General features: G+C 41.1%; 3 protein-coding genes across 3 annotated transcripts; 2 read left to right on the plus strand and 1 right to left on the minus strand.

Annotated features, from left to right (window-relative positions):
• Positions 1-289: 289 nt before the first annotated feature.
• Positions 290-5,531, minus strand: LOC139606999 (toll-like receptor 13). The gene is made up of 3 exons (XM_071459530.1): positions 2,251-5,531; positions 1,876-1,993; positions 290-1,778 (listed from the first exon to the last, which is right to left on the minus strand). Exons 1-3 carry the CDS (start codon positions 4,730-4,732, stop codon positions 1,535-1,537), a joined length of 2,844 nt encoding a protein of 947 aa, XP_071315631.1. The 5' UTR covers positions 4,733-5,531; the 3' UTR covers positions 290-1,534.
• Positions 5,532-8,279: 2,748 nt separating this feature from the next.
• gprin3a (GPRIN family member 3a) lies at positions 8,280-13,140 on the plus strand. The gene is made up of 2 exons (XM_071459529.1): positions 8,280-10,320; positions 11,086-13,140. Exons 1-2 carry the CDS (start codon positions 8,532-8,534, stop codon positions 12,468-12,470), a joined length of 3,174 nt encoding a protein of 1,057 aa, XP_071315630.1. The 5' UTR covers positions 8,280-8,531; the 3' UTR covers positions 12,471-13,140.
• Positions 13,141-15,239: 2,099 nt separating this feature from the next.
• Positions 15,240-16,614, plus strand: ppm1ka (protein phosphatase, Mg2+/Mn2+ dependent 1Ka). The gene is made up of 3 exons (XM_071459681.1): positions 15,240-15,432; positions 15,942-16,076; positions 16,197-16,614. Exons 1-3 carry the CDS (start codon positions 15,358-15,360, stop codon positions 16,326-16,328), a joined length of 342 nt encoding a protein of 113 aa, XP_071315782.1. The 5' UTR covers positions 15,240-15,357; the 3' UTR covers positions 16,329-16,614.
• Positions 16,615-18,444: the final 1,830 nt, after the last annotated feature.

The following is an 18,444-nucleotide window of genomic DNA, read 5'->3' on the forward strand; positions in this document are numbered from 1 at the left end:
GACTGGAAATTCAAAGTAAATCTGAACAGCTGTACAGAAACACCTGATGAACTCACGTGGACAGACGTGGTGCCAACAGCGACTTATTAAAGTGAATGTAACAACTGGAAATTGAACATTTCAATTTGCATCCCGCATTCAACTTTATTTCAAGGTTTTCCCACATATAACTAGAGAAATCCTGCCATCTAACTTTAGTTCCTGTCTGCAATTATTCAGTTCAAGTCACACAGTTTTGAACAAAGTCTCTTGTTGCTAATCTGCCTTAAAAAAGTGTTTCCATTGTTTTCGAGAGGTGACTTACTGCTCTGTATCAAAGTTCTCCTCCCACATGCTGCCTCTCAGCAGGAAGATGTCGGAACGATGGCTGGTTATCTTCAGTCCGGTGTGTTTTTGAGTGTCAGCAGTGTGTGTGAATGAGTTTTGTATATATATATATATATGTGTGTGTGTGTGTGTCTGAGTAAGGAAATCAAGCAGGTTTTCCTTAATAAGCACTGTACAGCAGAAAGAACTGCTCCTCTTCCTGTCCACTGTGTCCCACGTCCATCGACCAGATAACGAAGGAGGTGGCTCACTGCTGTTGTAAGTACAAATACACACAATAAGACAAGATCTAGTCATCTGTTGCTGTCAGGTAGCATCACTGCTGCAGCATCCTATTGGCTATGACAGCTAAAGTGGGTGGAACAGACTTGCAGATGGACAGGGTTGAGAGTAAAAACTCTTTCTTTCCTGTGTCTAATATGTAAAGGCTTCAGTTACGTCACTTACCTTACCAGCCTCAGCTACTTGGTGGCAGAACTTTGGAGAAGTCTCTGATAATTAATTGCATGTTATGGTTTCCGTGATCTAAGTCTCATTCTCAGGTTTTTTAACAAGGTTTTGTCCCAAATAAGGTCTTTGATTCCTAGGAGTAAGAGTAAGGAGCTAAATATTCATAGTGACTTTTCAGACACACATCTAATAGTAGTGGCCAAAAACACAGCTGACAAAAACTCAAAACACGATGTTTGTATCTTAATTTCACTTTTTTTGTATTTGTTGAGAGACTGGCAGCATGTGAAAGTACTATCTCTCTCTTTGTCACACACACACGCAAGCAGCCCTCAGGTGGCAGTGACATACAGATATAGTATCCAGGTAACCACCAGTGTGCTTTTGTGAATAAGGTGAGACCAAATGTCATTCAGGAAAAACACAATCTGTGTTAAAGTTCACTACATATTTTAATAAAAGCATACACATTCCATTTATAATTACAGTGGCTTAAAAGTGACAGATCCAGTACATTTAAATACTGTCAAAACAGTAAAACGTCACCATCCTCAGTTTTCAGAATTAAAATACAGATTCATTGCTGCTGATTTTTGTTTTAGAAAAGTTAAAGAAGTGAAGCGTTACCTTCCATCCATTAGCAATTTAATGTAGGTTTTCTGTAAAGTGCGGGGACTCACAAGAAGGATTACAAAAAGGACTGTATGGACATTTTTGGTTTCAAAGCAAATTTTGGAGACCACTGAATGAAACCTCACTAAATGAAACTCAGATGTCCAGTGAGGAAGTGTGTGCGCTCAGTGGGACTTTCAGCTGTCTCTAGAGCTTGCCCTAATTTCATCCAGAACATTCCAGTGTGTTGTGCGGCCTTTGGCCAGTTCAGGTAGGTGCATCTCTTCACCAGACTCCTCAGGCGGAAGTATGGAGATAGCTGCTGGGCCGGGATGTCCTCCAGAAACAGCAGGATCAACACATCATCCTTCTCATCAAACAGACGGAAGCTGCAGACAAATGACACGGGGCAGATTCTTGAGTCAGTTTGGGAACCAGTGAGATAAAAGCAATTAAGTGGAAGGGACAGAAAGGCAGCGCCCCCACCTGGCCATCTGGATCTCCCTGGAGCACCACTCGCTCTGCAGGAAGTGCTGGCTGATCACACAGATGGTCTTCCTGCTGCCATAGATGGCGTCTGTGATGTTGTCTATGATGGGCTTACCTGCATAAACAACGGCGTCTTTCAGTGAGGCATGTCATGTTAATATTAACGTGTCAACCTACACCAACGCAGCCCCAGACATTTATTTAAATGTGAGCTGTTTTTGGTCTGAAAACCACAAGCTGTCAAAAATGCGGGAAGTGAAATTCATTTTGTTCTCAATGTTGTGCAAGAAGCAGACAAGGAGACTATGTGCTCAGGAGTCTCGTTGCTGCTATGTGACACATTGATATTGAAAAAACAGAAAATGTTTGTACCTGGTTCAAAGTCTCTGTGGTGCAGACAGAGTCTCCAGCCCTGTTGTCCCTCCAGCACTGGAAGCAACTCTCCGTAGACCCAGGCTTCATCGTGAATGTTATAGGAAACAAACGCGTCATAGTTGTGACGAGTGCCGTCCTTTTTCCTCGTTTTATCGTACAGAAAGGCCAGGAAGAGGTAGTAGGCGTAGGTTAGGTGCCACCTCAGGAAGTGGTAGATGAAGGACGTAAGGAGAGTAAACACAACCAGAAAAGTACTGGAAATGAAGCAGAGGAAGCTAGCGTCCACCCAACAGGAGTTGATGTCAAAGTCTAGGAACTTGGTTCCCTGTTGGCTCACAGGAAAGGCACAAGTATACTGATGGCCGTCAACAACCTGTGTCTGGTTGTTGCTCAGCACCCACCGGTTAAAGCCAGAATTGGCACATTCACATGTTAAAGGGTTATCAGTCAGGTCCAGATATAGCAAGGCAGGGAGGGATTGGAAGACAATCTCATTGATGATTGATAACTCGTTCTCACTGATTTTCAACCAGCTCAGTACCTGGAGGTTGGCCTGAGTCAGGAAATCTAAAGACCTGAATTTATTGTTGGAGAGATCGAGTGCCTGCAGGTTTTGGATTGGCCTGAACAGTTCAGGGTCTAAATGTGACAGATCACTGTGGATTATCTGAAGACCCCTCAGCTGGGGAGTGTATTTAAATGTGTCTGGGTGAATTTCCTCCATGAAGAATTTGTCAGTCATAAAGTACTCTAAAGATTTTAGACCGCTGAGTAGATCTTGTGGAATGTTAGAATGATATGTGTCGTAAACTTTGAGTACAAGTTTCTTCAAGTTGAGTAAATCTGAAAAAGGTGGCATAAAGTTTTGCTGAATTCTCTTCTGCTCCCATTTAAAGGTAAGATGTATGGTTAGGTTTTCTAAGAGTGGCATTCCTCTGAAAAGCTCTTTTTCATATTTATCAAGTGACACAGTAAGAGTTTGGAGATTATTGAGTCCCTCGAAAGCACCATCATACACATTATAATATGTGTCTGATTCTAAAGCCAAAAAAGAGAGGGAAGAAAGATTCCTAAAGTCTCCTTCCCTGAGCTTTAAATGACCATTACCGTTCAAATCCAAAGATTCTAGTTTCCACAAATTAACTTTGAAGGTATTGTCAACTACAAAGAGGGAATTTGCCCCAATATTTAGGACTTTCAAATCATTCAAATTTTGAAAAACACATTCTTCAAGTTTTGAAATGTGATTGTTGTGGAGATAAAGGTCAGTTAACCTTGTGAAATCCTGGAAGTCGAGGCAATCAAGCTCACTTATGAAGTTGGAGTGCAGGTCCAGGATTTCCAGTGTGGAAAGTCCTCGGAGGGCCAGTGGCAGTTTAGAGAGCTGGTTACTGTCCAATTCCAGAAGCCTGAGCTGTGTCATTGATCTGAGTGAGTGCTCAGACAGCTCAGACAGCTCATTAGCAGATAAAGTTAGTTCAGTGAGCCGAGAACAAGACTGCAGCAGGTTATCATCTATGGTGCCAATTCTGCTGATCGTTGCCTCAAGAGATCTCAGAGAAGGGATTCGACAGGCGATGTCTATGAGGCCTTCATCTATCCACTGCTTCATGAAAAACAGTGAAAGTTTTTGTATTGAGTCGGTGGTCTGTAGCATCGCTCTGTACGACTGAAAGCTAATATAAGTTCCACTGAGGGACAAACTAGTTAGGCTCCTCAGAAAGGTCTTGTTTGACACATCCCACTCGATGTCACTGCTACACTTGCACAGGTCGAGAGACTGCAAATGAGGAAAGATGTCTTTTGTAATGTTGAACTTTCTCAGTGGATTCATACTTAGCTGTAGTATCCTGAGGTTTGAGACGTTAAAAGGCAGGTCGTCTGATTGGAAAGACGTGAATTTGTTGTACCCAATCATCAAATCATGTAAAGTTGGTAGTTTTAAAAGTGGAGCGATATCTGTAATTTGATGTAGTTGGTTAGCGCCCAGTTCCACTCTCTCTATGTTGACCAGGGACTGAAAGGCCACAGGGGAGATATAAGAGATGTGGTTGCTATACAGAGATAGTGTTTCTAATTTGGACAGTCCCTGAAACATATTGTCTGTCAGGCTTGTTAGTTTATTCTGATCCATGATAAGAGCCTTTAATTCAGTCAAATCAGTAAACGCTCCATCGTCAATGTGTGAAATCAAATTATATTCAACTAGTACAACTCGGGCCTTTGATAAACCTCTTAAATCTGTCCTTTTGATGTTTACAATGTGATTTGAGGCAAGATCTAAACTTATTGCATTTTTGGGAATGTCATCTGGAACCGCAGTGAGGTAATGATTCTTGCACGTAACAAACAAATAATTTGGATTTTCAGAATAGGCAATTGTGCAGTTTTTCAGTGAGAAAGCCAGTAAGGGATTAGTATGAAGCAGGCAAGACAGAAAGAAGACTAGTAGCTGACAACAACTTCCTTTATCTTGCATGTTGACCTGTGGTAGTGCTGCTTATTCACTCTCTTGTGTAACTTGAAGGCAGAGAATAACTTTGCAGAATAATGCAAATCTGAGGAAGCTAGAAAAAGAAATAAAGACATGAAACATTACTCTACATTGGATTTTAGCCATATTAACCACATGGCTCTAGGGCCAGACCAAACCAAAATATCTCAACAACTGTTGCATGGATTACAATGAAATTTTGTAATAATCCCCAGAGGATGAATCCTCATGACTGGTGATCCTGCGACTTCACCTTTAGCACTACCTGGAGGTTAAAATATTCAGCTTTTAGTGAAATGTCTCAGCTATTAGGTGGATTGCCACAAAATAGTATATCTATGTTGTCCTGAGGATGTACCCTGATTAGTGATACCCTTATTTTTTAGTATAGAGCCACCAGAAGCTTTTCATTCAAACTGTGACATATTTCAACATCTACCTAATAGTTTGGACATGGCTTTACAGACATTTATGGTTCTCAGAAGATGCCCAGACTTTATCTCTGCAATAATCATCAGGTCAAAATTAGAAAATGTTCCCAGAGGGTAATTTCATGTTACAGCAGCACAAAGATACAAAAATATATATGCAAAAAATGAATAAATAAATAAAATAAGAAATAAATGTATTATTATAACATCTTAGACCTGTCTAACCTGTCTAAAAAAATATTATTGTCATCTTTGCCCTGATTTTGCCATGTCTATTCCCATAATTACCCAAGTATGGTGCATGCATTTTCAAATGTTCTTTAACACTCATACTCCACTACATTTCAGAGAGAAATATTGTTATTTACTCCACTGCAGCTCATTTCTTGTCACTTCACTGACCAATATTTTTCAAAACTTGTTTTAAATGGTTATGATAATTTATTAAATACATAATTTAAATATGTTTAGCTGATAAAACCTCTATACTTTTACTTACGATTGGGAACGCAGAACATCTTTTAATGAAGTATTTACATATAATCTTACCAACCTCTTCCACTGCTTTTTCTCAGCCAAGTTTGATGATAGAAACGAACTCCAAATGAAGTTTGACTCCGTGTTAACTTGGCTAACACTTTAGACTGACGTGTGACACGAGAGTGAAAAAGAGGAAGAACTGTTCGTCTCAAATATAACATGTTGTACAGACAGAGGATGTTGTCAGAATAGAATAGAATAGAGTACAATAGCCTGTATTGTTATTGTATAACCAGTATACAACAAAACACTATCTAACTACTGCAGCAGTATGATGATCAAGCTCCAGTGCAACATTTAAATCAGGGACTTTTTTTCCTCAAAAATAAAAATAATTAATCAAAAAATAAACAAATAAAAAATTTAAATTGAAATAGTTAGAATTTTGAGATAATTTTGAGGTCCAAAATAGTTTGTCTGGGGATGACAATGTCTGTCGGTCCACCTCTTTCATCCAAACTGAAATATCCTGAACACAGAATAATTATTAATTATTCTGTGTTCCAACTAATGGAAGGAACTTTTCATCTTGTGTCATTCTTAGGCCAAAATTTTTATCTGTCCACTACTTTATTTTTTTACTGAATTACTAAACTAATGACATTCCTGTTAGCCTGAAATGAACCTTGTGTTAAGTGCAAATTATCAAATGTTATCGTACTAATGTGCTAAACTCAAATGGTGAATATTGAACCTTCTAAACATCAGCACGTAAAAATTCTGCATTGGTAACAGAGCTGCATCAGTACAGCTTCATGTCATTCGTACCAAATGCTAAAAGTGTGTTGCATTGTCCGTCTGTACTCGGCAGAAATCTATTGTTTTTTTATTGTATCATTTTGAAATTGCTCTGTAATTTTTAAAAACCATGTTCAATCTCCCATACATTCCTATTGTGAAACAAGGAAAAGGACTTGAGGAAGGTAAACAAGAATGAAGAAAAACAACAACTACTAAGAGAAGAACAAGATGGTTGACAGTAAGAGAAAAATAGAGAGACCAAGAGTAAAACAGCAAGAAGAATGGGCTGAAGATGGAGGAGAAAGAAGTAGCAGAAGGATGTAGAGGAGCAGGGGGTTTGAAAAAAGAGGGAGGAGAAGAACTAAAATATGAGGCAAAAGTTAGAGGAAGACAATGAAAAGGAAGGGGGAGATTGAGGAAGAAGATAAAAAGATGAAAATTAAGAATTAACTAAAGAGAAAGGAGGACAAAAACAGAATAAGAGGAAGAAGAGGAGGAGAAAAAGAGCATCCTGATGATGATGATCAGTGATCTCAGGCTCCCTCTCTCCTCCCTCTCCCTCCTCCTTTTATTTATTCATAAATGCGTCCTGTGGTAGAGCAACAAGGAGGAACAAACGAGGGAACAGCTGAAGCTTTCCTCTGCCCCTCGGCAGGCAGTCATCAGACAGCAAAATGGGATTTCCACGCCTCTGTCGACCAATGCTGGCGTCTGCAGTCTCTGCATAGGTATGTCGATACAACATGAGAAGGCTATTATTATATTGCCATAATATTCCTGTGATGAGTTGCCTGTGATACACAGTATGAGATTACAATGACTTAATCCTCATTTGTGGTATTTACTGTAAATGAAGCACTTTATTACATTAATCCTTTAATATTAATGAGACTTGCAGTGTGTCATGCTTAATGGTATTTCATGTCTAATGAAATCACTAAAATATTATGATGTACGTAGTGTGGTGATTAATAGGTGCGTTGGTGTTCAGTGTCAGTTTAATATTTTAGTAGCGATTTAGGTAGATAAGGTAGGTATATAGATAAATAGATACAAGTACTTTACCAATTCCAAAAAAAATATTGTGAATATGTAAATGTGTGACATTTTTATAAAATGATACACAAAGTTTTGTATATTTGATGAATTGATGTGTGCATTAAGTCAGGTTCATTAATGTTTTATAATTTAATAATTTTGTCTTCAATATCTGTATAATATCTACAGGATATATTATCCTTGATTCAGAAAAGAAAACACTTGTATTATATTACTGACATTTACAAATCTAGTCATGAATGTGGATGTGTCAGGCACAGCAGGGGGAAAAGCAAACAAGGGTTAAACTAGATCCTGAGAGGACTCATTGGTGTGACAGAAAATAGCTGTTGGAAAGGACAGAATTGCTAAATAGTCAAATTTAAAATTTAGCAGCCAGGGAAATATATTCAGAGTAGTAACATTTTCTTTTCTTTCACTATACCATCCATAATAATATATTATGGAATTATAGAATAGATTATCATTGTTACTAGTAGTATGATAAATTGATACTAAATGGACCAAAATTTTTCAAACATTTTTTATTCAAATTCTATTTGAATAAAATCACTTCATCATTTTCTGCTGGCTCGATGAGTAGTCCAGATTTACAGTTTTTCAGCAATAAGAGAAGCTGCACTATTTTGGGTGGCAGTCTTGCACAAATACCTAATCACTGCATAATAAGTAGAATTATGTGCAATATACCCACATAGATTTATATTTCAATTTGTTGTACATTTTGTTCTCAACTCATTGTTTACTTTTTTGTATCTGTATAGAAATTTATTTTTGATTTATGTGGAGCTTTTTTCATTTTTATATTTTACTTATATGCTTGCTTTATCCTTTTGTACCTACTGTACATGGCCTGTTTCTTCTTGAACTGTAACACCTGATTACCCCCAGGCATTATTCAAGCATTACATTATCTTATTTACCATTTGTTTCTCCATCTGTTCAATCAGGTGCTGACCTTCAATTTCCAAATTCCACAAACAAAATTCCAGCTGTTCTCAGTCAATATCACCATGCAAACCTCCCCAAATGTTTCTAAACGTGGGAAGGACGTAGTCCAATTGGAATGCCCCATTCCAGGGGAGGCAGGTTTTGCAGATGCCCTCTGCAACACAGTTCCCAACACCAACTGGGGAGCAGAGCCTAACTTCAACCTCAACCTCAATCTGACTTCCCCAAGCAACCCCCGCCCTGCCACGGAGACCTCTAAGCTGCATGGAGGGAACAAAAAGGGCGATGGAGATAAAGGAGATGGGAAACCTGGGGCAAAAGGAGTAGTTATTACAGCAACTGGAAAATCGGCAAGTACCCTGACAACCACTGTGACGTCACCAGGGGAGAGAGATGATCCATTACAGCAAAAAAGCAAAATTCCAGCTTTGTGTCGCACACAAACAGTCGAGGCGTCGATGAACAGCAGGGGAGATCAAAGGCTGAAATCCCCAAATCCCAAACATACATCAGCGCTTAGTCCCAAGACGCACCCCCGCACCATCATGGCAGCAAGTCCAAAACCTCACCGGGTGGATCAAACAGCAATTGCCGCTAGCCCCAAAACGACCGAAAGAGTCAAAACACAAGTGCATGGAGTGGAGTCTGCAAGCATCTCAAGCCCCAGACCGCATACTGGTCTGACCACTAAAATGGCAACAGAGACAACAAACAAAATAACAGAGAGCCTAAAAATGCAAACAAATCGGAGAGAAGCTGGCGGAAAGGAAGTTAGTCCTGAGACACAGTCACTAAAAACTCTTCATGTGAGCCAGAAAGGCCACAATCAGAGAGGAGATTCAAAAATTATCAGTCCAAAACTGGCCAGTCGAACCCCAACAGTGACAGCCAAAACCCAAAAATCAGATCCAGCAAGCATGACTACCAACTCAGGGGAACAAGCTGTCCACGACTCAAGAACTCACAGTTCACAAAATCAGAGGGTCGACTCAGCCCTTCTTAGGACCATGACCCTTCAACTGAGTTCTGTTAGTCCCAAACCATCTGTGCAGAGAAAAGCTACTGCGACCAAAAAAAGTAACACGTCAGGGTCCAAGGAGAATCTTGATATTAAAGACTCGAGTAATGGGTCTAGATCCAAAACTAGCTCCAAATCCAGTTCAAATTCTAATGCAGCAACAGTGACCAAGGACAGTTTGGATTCTAAGATTTGCACAGATTCCAAAGCCAGTCTCAGTACTAAAACCCCAATGGGATCCAGAGATAGTCTGGATTCTAAAAGTCATTCTGCTCCCAAAACCAGTTTGGGATCAAAGGACAGTTTAGACTCTAAAACTGGGTCCAATTCCAAACCCAGCCCTAACTCTACGTCAAGGATGGGTTCCAGAGATAGCCTAGATTCTAAAACTGCTAACGAAATAAAAGAAAATTCTGGATCGAAAATAGCTCTTGATTCCACAACAGTTGTGGGTTCTAAATCTGGCATGGGGTCAAAGGATGACCCAGATCCTCAAGCTCAGACTCCTCCAGACTCTGAAACCAGTCCAAGTTTTAAACCTGGCTCTGAGCTGAATCTCATCTATAGTTCTGATGCCCTTTCTAATTCTAAACCTGGTCCAACCTGGTCAACTTCAAAACCTACTCTGATGGTCTCTGGCTCTAAGATGGACCTTGTCGGATCTATTTCCCCATCGTCTTCTAGAAACGGTCTGTCTGGGTCCAAAGACTTGGCACTCGCTCCTAGACTTGGCTCAGCAGGTAGAAGTCCTGGGTCTGGGCCCAGTAGAAGTCTTGGGTCTAGTCTAGCTGGACCAAGCAGGGAGGTCCAGAGGAGTCCTGTTTCTGCTCCAAGTAATTATCTTAACACAGTTTAATCATGGGTAGCGTGTTACAAAATGGAGATCAGCTGATTCTAAGTTAATGAACAATGACTTGGATGATGCTACAACGAGGAGGGGAAGATTTGACAAAATAATCTTAGCTCGGGGTCCACTTACAAGTATTTTCCTGGGGCTTCAAACTGCATTTAATGGTTTTCATCAGTGGATGCTGTTTTCTCAAAGACCTCGCTATCAAACAACTGAGAAAATTACAATCTGTGGATGGATCTCCAGAAAAAAGGGATGACTAAAGATTATTTTGTCAAGTTACCATTTCAATACAAGAATAAACTTCAGGCCCAATGCAAATGCTGTATTTCTTATTACAGTAGAAAACAGTGTAACAGCCATTTGTGTTTCTCATGTATGTTTTTGCATTTGAGATTTTTTTATTTATTTACCTTGAAAGTCTAAATAGCACAGTACAGTATAGTACTAAATCACTAGTTTGGAAACCCAATGAATGACCCAATCTGGAGTTAAGGATACTGGTCCTGAGAGGATGAAGTAGAAAAACTATTAGAAATTGGAATGACATTTAATGAAGTATATACAGTAAGTATAAGCAGTACATTAAATACACCAAGCTAATTTACTGTATTTATGTATTTATTACAAAATGCAGACTAAAAGGAGTTGCTTGGAGTTTCCTGTATTACAGATGAGAAAAAATAAAATGTGGAATAAGCTTTTTGCTTGTCACTCATATGTTTTCTAACATGTTTCTTGCTTGCAGGTCCTTGTGTGATTTCAGGCCCGCTGGCTCCTCTGGCCACCTCCAGCCCCAAAACTAGAACCACTGTTGTCTTGACAACAAGGGGGGAATCCACATCAGGGCCTGCAGCATCTGTTGCTGTGGAAATGAATCCCAGCAGCACATCCTCTAATATTAGGCTGACTCGAGGTCTCACCTTTGACTCTATCACCAAGACACCAGCGAAAGTGGATGCTACCATCGAGGAAGAACATTTGAAGCTGTCGGAGACCAAAGTGACAGCTGTGGGACCAGTGGTATCCCAGGGGGGCATGCAAGGGGTAGGTGTGACTGACAATGCAGGGTGGTCACCAGGAGATACCAGAAGGATGTCAGGCACCCCATTGAGCAAACTGGGTCAGCCGGGAGACGCAAATGCCATCACTGCTTGTACCACCATCCCGTTGTCAAGGGCAATGGGAGAAGAGAGTAAGAAAGATGAGAAGATGAAACAGGAGAGGGGGAGACAGAAAGATGATCTAGGGACTTCTTCCTCACCCCTCTGTTCTCTTCCTCCATCGTCAACTCATCCAGTGAACTCCAAGGGGGTGACTGAGACAGCGACCATGACCGATGTCAGTGACATGCTCCATTTGCAAGGAGGGGAACAAAGAGAAGTGGGTGTCCAGGTGGAGGTGGAGGTGGTCGAACGATCGGCTTCCACCAGCCCTAGCCTCCACAGGGAAGCTCCCACTTCCTCCCTCATTTGCTTCCCCAGCTGTCAGTCAGGTAGTTTGACCTCGCCAACGGTCCCATCAATCTGCTGTGTCCCTGCCGGCCAGCCGCTGTTCCAACATGTCTGCAAGATCGACATTGAGCTGCGCAGCCAATCAGTGCTTCCATCTGTTGTGACTGACAAGGCTAGTTCCCTCCCTGCCTGTCTGCGTAAGTACAGCTGCCAGCAGAACCCTGGCCTTATGTCAGAGCTAAGACTCGGACTAAACCAGGGCAGAGATGTTAGCGCTGAGAGCATCTGGGAGGACGAGGAGGAAGAGGAGGAGGAGGAGGAGAAAGAGGGTGACGAAGAGCAAGAGAGCAAAGCAAGTGTAGCAAGAGAGCAAAAAGAGGAGGAAGATGATGAGGACAAAGAGGAAAGGGAAGAGACGATGAAGCCACAGGAGGTGTTGTGGGACGAGCAGGGGATGACATGGGAGGTGTACGGTGCCTCAGTGGACCTGGAGTCCCTGGGGACGGCGATCCAGTCCCATCTGGAGTCAAAGATCCGGGAGCAGGAGAAACACATCAGGACTCTGAGGAAGTCCATCTGCTCTGACATTAGCTTCAGAGGACATAAGATGGAAAAAAGGAAGAAGAGGAGAGGAGGGCTTCTGGGATGTTGCAAGAAGGCGCCGGCTGTGGCAGACTGAGTCCAGAAGGTTCAAATTCTACTTAAAACTGATTTTAAATACACATGTTCATGAAGGAGATGTCTAAACTGTATGCACACAAAGCACATCTAACAGCTTGCGGCACTTACCTCCTCATATTTGTTCACACCCTACCAGGCCTGCATGTACTGTATTGGCCTGAATATAGGACTTTGATTATAGGACGACTTCCTTTTCCAATATCTGCTTTTTAGAAGACTTTTTCTGCAGGTTAAATTGGAGTAGCCAAACACTTTTAGGGCTGAAGACTGAAAACACTCACTAGCCTATCAACATTAAGGCTCCAAACAAATAATGCAAAACACACTGTAGAAGACTGTGTTACAACCGTACTCTCAGTTCTCAAAAATAATATTTGATATTGTGAACAAATAATTGTGTAGTCCTCAAATATAACACATTTTTTCAGGGAAAAGAAAATCACATTATATTTGGGCCACTATCGTATATTGCCAGAGGTTAGGGGTCAAAGGTGATGTTGCATGTGATGACTCCCAATTCCTCCTACAAAGAAAATCATATATGATTAAAATGGTATTATTTCAAATAAAATCACAATAAAAAGTCTGCACACTTTAAATGTGTGAAACTAACAAGCTCGATGTAGCCAAAATAAAAAGAGTCATGTACTGTGTTAGTTTCATGGTAACTGCTTCATTTAGTGCTTGATTATTGATTGATTGTTGATTCTGTCAGGAATTTTAGTTTGTTCTTTTTTTTAATTGAGATCACTGAGATTTTGTTTAGCAATTCTGATACAGATAATATTTAAACAGATTGTTCCACTTTTTATAAACTGACTTGCTTTCTTTTCAAGAGTTTGATAAGAGGATCTATATAACTCATGTTTGTTGCTGTGAGTATGGAGCTGAAGCAATGCTTAGCTTAGCATAAAAACTACGAGCTGAGGGAAACAGATAGCCTGGCCTTATTGTTTTCACATTTGTTTGTGTGGTTAAAGAAATAATATAGCATATTTTTGAACTGTGGACAAAGTCAGACTAGCTGTTCCTCCTGCTGCTTCCAGTCTTTATGCTAAGCTAGTCGTATTGCCTACCTGGTCCAGCTTGGTATTTAACACGCAGACATGAAATTAATATCAATCTTCTCATCTAACTCTCAAAAAAAAGTTGATTGCCCAAAATGAACTATTTCCATAAAAACAGATTCTGATTGGTCAGGATTTCTCAGGGCGATCACAGAGTAGGACCGGCTCTTTATTTATTTGCTGGTCATAATGGATCCGTTGGCAGAGTTTTATATCACTAAAATCATATGTGTCATAAAATATTCTTGTATTCTGAGGCAATAGTACTACTACCGCTACCTTCCACTGCTGCAGCCTGTACACTAATATACCACTGCCACTCTTACTGTTATTATTATTACTTTCATCACTGTTACTGATAGTAGGACCACAATCACTGCTGCCTTCAACACTAGTGCTGCTTCCGCTATGTGCTATGTTTACTGCTACTGGTTTTTACAACCTCGACTGCTAACAGCATACTTTAATGCCACTCCTGTAATACTACTCAGTAGTATCCAGCACTACATTTATTTCACTCAGTGGTGTTTCAGCAGTGTGGGAGCCAGTACTTCAGCAGTATTTCAGTTTTAGGTTTTGTCTTAACCAGCAGTGGTTGTTGAACTGAAGCCGAGAGGACAGCAGCTCTCTACTCTTCATTGGTGGTAAATATTTCATCCACTTCCTTTTTTTTTTTTTTTTTTTTTTAATAAAATGCAGCACAAAGCACTCAAGTGCTCGAGAGCCCAGAGAGCCACGAGTGAGGGAGAGTGTATGAGAGCTGAAGTGTTATCTCAGATGGGAAGCGTGTCACTTTACTTCCTCCATCCCTTCCCTTCCCTTTCGCTTCCTCTCTTTCCAGGTCGCTACACTTCAGTCAGCTTACATTAATTTCTTGCAGTAGCAAGTTTCTACTGATAGGGGGCGACACACTCAAACAAACTGTTTTTTATGCTGTATTAATGTAATATTTTAGTTTGCTTGGTGACATTGTAACAAACACCAAATTATGTTTAGGTGTTAACATCAAATTAAATGTTACATTATGTTTATGCATTTAACTCTTTGTCGGCTTTGTCATCCCTCTCTCATGTCGTCATATTTGAGGCCCCAGTGGGAAAACATGTCCTACTTAGAGAACAAGTACAGCATATTAAGTTTTAGTTCACCCCTCACTCTGTTTTCTCCTCTATTTTGCCCTCTCATTCTTTTCCTTTCTCCTCCCATTCACATATTTACTCACCTTCCTCATCTCACTTTCATTTTCATTTTCACTTTCAATCTCACGATTTGATCAAAAACCTCACGGTGTGAAGGTAAATCTGTGACCTGTGCTGCAGAAAGTCAGTGGTGCAGCAGGGTTCAGGTTTCCCTCCAGCAGCCGCTCAGGTCGCTGCGTATAAATAGACTCTACAGTATGTTGGACTGTGGCCATCAGCCAAACGGCCTGCAGCTGGCAGCGAGTCAGTGCCTTGCTCAAGGACACTCATACATGCATATGACAGGTTGGGTTTCCCTTCAGCCCAAAGCAGCTGGTGTTATGTAAGAAAAGAACAAGGCTATGTTTAACTCTGGACATCACCCAGACACACGTTAACACTTCAGTCTGTGACCTACAGGCACAGAAAGTCAAGGTCCGTAACTGTCCTCAACAATCTAAAGGTGAAAGGGAGAAAATCACCTGTGGTCACTCTGTGTTTGAAGGACAGGTCTTTTAGTACACAAGCTAACTCCAGACAAACACTAATCCAGTCTGTATTTGTGTTCAGGATCCAGAAGTTTGGCGGCTTCCTGTCGTGGAACAGCGTGGGTCAGGCTAACGTTAACGGGCGGCTCGCCATGTCTCGCAGCATCGGAGACTTCCACCTGAAAACCAGCGGCGTCATCGCTGATCCAGATACACAACGGCTAAAGGTGAGTCCCAGCGCAGGTTCATCAGGGTCAGGAGAGGCCGTGTTGTTAAATCTTTCAGACTCAGCTCTGTGGGTTCTCTTGGTTCTTAGTAACTAAAGGAACCTTAAACTGAGTGACTTCTGGCTGCTTAAATCTACGAACAGCTTCATCCTGTGGGAGGGCACCAATATCTGTACCGAATTTCATGGCAGCACAGAATCCTGCAGTTTTTGAAACATGTAGTCGTCATTACCATCTAACTCAGTGGTTCCCAACCTGTGGGGCAGGACAAAACAGTGTGCTTGATCATTATCATTAAAATAAAAAGTGCTTTGAGAAGGTATAATTTGCCCTCCATATTGTTATGAGGTTAGATGTGGGCCAGCAACATTTTTGAAATTTTTAAGTGGGTCATGATTTGGAAAAGGTTGAGAACCAGTGATCTAACTTTTACCCTGTAAAGGGTAAACTACAGAAACACTGAGCTGGATGGAAACAGGAGCTCCTGACTTCTCTGTTTGTCTCTGCAGGTCCAGCACGCCAGCGACTCCTTCCTCGCTCTGACCACAGATGGCATCAACTTCCTGCTGAGTGACCAGGAGATCTGCGACGTGATCAACCAGTGCCACGACCCCACAGAGGCAGCAGAAGTCATCGCTCAGCAGGTGGATTGAGACTCACGAATCCCTCTTATTCTTACTGTCTGCTCATTCTAACTAACTGAGGAAGTCAGTCTTAGCTGAGCAGGAGTAAGTTAACGACATAATGCTGTGTGTTTTTTAAAGGCGCTGCAGTACGGCTCGGAGGACAACAGCACCATCATCATCGTCCCCTTTGGAGCCTGGGGGAAACATCAGAGCTCCACCGTCGGCTACAGCATGAGCAGAAACTTCGCTTCAAGTGGGAGATGGGCGTAGACGACACACAGACACAAAAAACAAGTTATTTGACTTGAAGGACAAACATTTTCCAAACTCAAAATTATCCATAAACTTCCCACGTCACTGTCACAGGCAGCTCGTTTTTCTACCTTCTGTGCTTCTGATTCACACGAGTATAGAAACAACGCTCTTGTTTCACCTGACGAGGATCCTCACCCTCAGTAGTGCTGGCCTTCATATTAACCTTCCTGTGTTAGCTTCCAGCTGATTAGTGATCAGTGTATATATAACATGTATATTAATAAATTGTACATACACAGGGTTTGCTGCAGTGTTTGGATATCAGTGTGAAGTTTGTTAATCTGTGTGTTTTGCATCATGTGCACGTGGACAAAACATGTTAATGTATTTTTTCAAACTGACGGCAGATGTCCATCATGTCAATTTAACCTACGAAATGTCGACTTGTCCAGAGGATAAAACACAGGTTTGGTCTCATGTTGAGGAGTTAAAAGTTATTAATTCATAAAAGACAAATAACGGCAGATATTTCTACATAAAAACAGTTTTTTGTCACTAACGAGTTGTATCAGTCCTCTGTCAAATACAGTTGCAATTACAGGCGTGTTAATCATGTTGGGTCTAATTTAACCAAAAGTGACACTCAAATTAAACTCAAATTAAAATTACTTGTGTAAAAATACTTTTTCCTGTAGATATTTAAAATGTCCTCTAAGTGAACATCACTATTACATTTTAAAAAATGAGAAGGTTGATGAAAAATGACAAAATTAAAGGTCCCATGTATAAAGATAGATTTCCATGTGTTTTGTCATGTGTCATTAATACTGTGAAAGTATCAAAGCCTCAGTCCACAGAGAAATGCACACAGCCTGTATTCAGAAACTGAGCCTTAAAACCAGCCGTCAGGACTTCTGGAACTTTGTGATGTCACAACAAAGCATTCACTGCTCTCAGCCACGCCCCGCACCCTGCCCACCTGCTCTATTTTTATTTGATCTCACACAAATTTGATGAGGATTCAGTTGAATTTATAATGTCTTCTATACTCTGATTACTTCTGCATTTATCTGTACACCTTTAGTTTTTTGACCTGCCAGGTTTCCTGTGTAGGGTGTCTAGGCTAAGGAGCTCTGACATCCACAGGGAGTTCGGAGTCGAGCTGCTGATCCTTCATGTTGAAAGGAGCCATTTGAAGTGGTTTGGTCAGGACGCCTCCTGAGCTGCACCAGGTACATCCATCTGGTAGGAGGCCCTGGGGACCCAGGTAACACAGAGCCACAATGAGCTAACAGTTCTGTGCTGTAAATTAAACCTTCCAGTGGAGATGTAGTGATATGAAGTATGTATATATATATTTAAATGGTTCAATGTTGCCTAAAATAAAACTGATCAAAATCGGACCTTCACTAAACTCCACTGTGTCTCAGTCATGAGTCTTTCATCAGGAAAAACAAAAGGTCTGGTCATGTTTATTAAATTTAGGAGTTTTTGAGCAGTTGTTAACACTGTAATGTGCAAAAACCTTTTTAAAGTCATGACTCCAGCACAAAGGACTAACAACAACAAACTTGAGCGTCACCCTTCCTGGTCTGTGCGTTCAGTTTCCATCTCTTAATGCGCAAGCAGTGGGACATGTACTATTTTGATATATTAGCAATGAACATGTAGCTAACACCACATGGTAGCGTTGTGAAAAGTGACTCCTGGTTGATTGACAGCTGATTTCTCTCTCAGACGTCCAATAGCATCACAGGAACTCTCTGGCCTCCTGATGTGTGATGGCGTTGGTGAAAGTGTTGGTGGGTAAATATAGAAACCACTGAGATTCCTCAAATTCATTCACATGACCACGGGGTGCAACAACACACACACGCACACACACACACACACACACACACAGACACACACACACACATACAAAGTCAAATATGTGTCAGTGATAGAAAATACCTGCTAACGTGGTGACACATGACACACTGACACACGCACCAGAACTTGATCCAGAAAACCTTATGACCGACTGCTTGTGTGTCGACCTTCAGGAAAAGTTGTGAAATCAGTACCTGTATGTGTGTGTGTGTGTATGTGTGTGTGTGTGTGTGTCTTTTCATCCAACAAGGTTAAACAA

Source organism: Trachinotus anak, unplaced genomic scaffold (assembly GCF_046630095.1).
Source record: "Trachinotus anak isolate AG129_WGS33_773 ecotype Australia unplaced genomic scaffold, CSIRO_AGI_Tana_v1 ptg000023l, whole genome shotgun sequence".
In the NCBI taxonomy this organism is placed as follows: domain Eukaryota; kingdom Metazoa; phylum Chordata; class Actinopteri; order Carangiformes; family Carangidae; genus Trachinotus; species Trachinotus anak.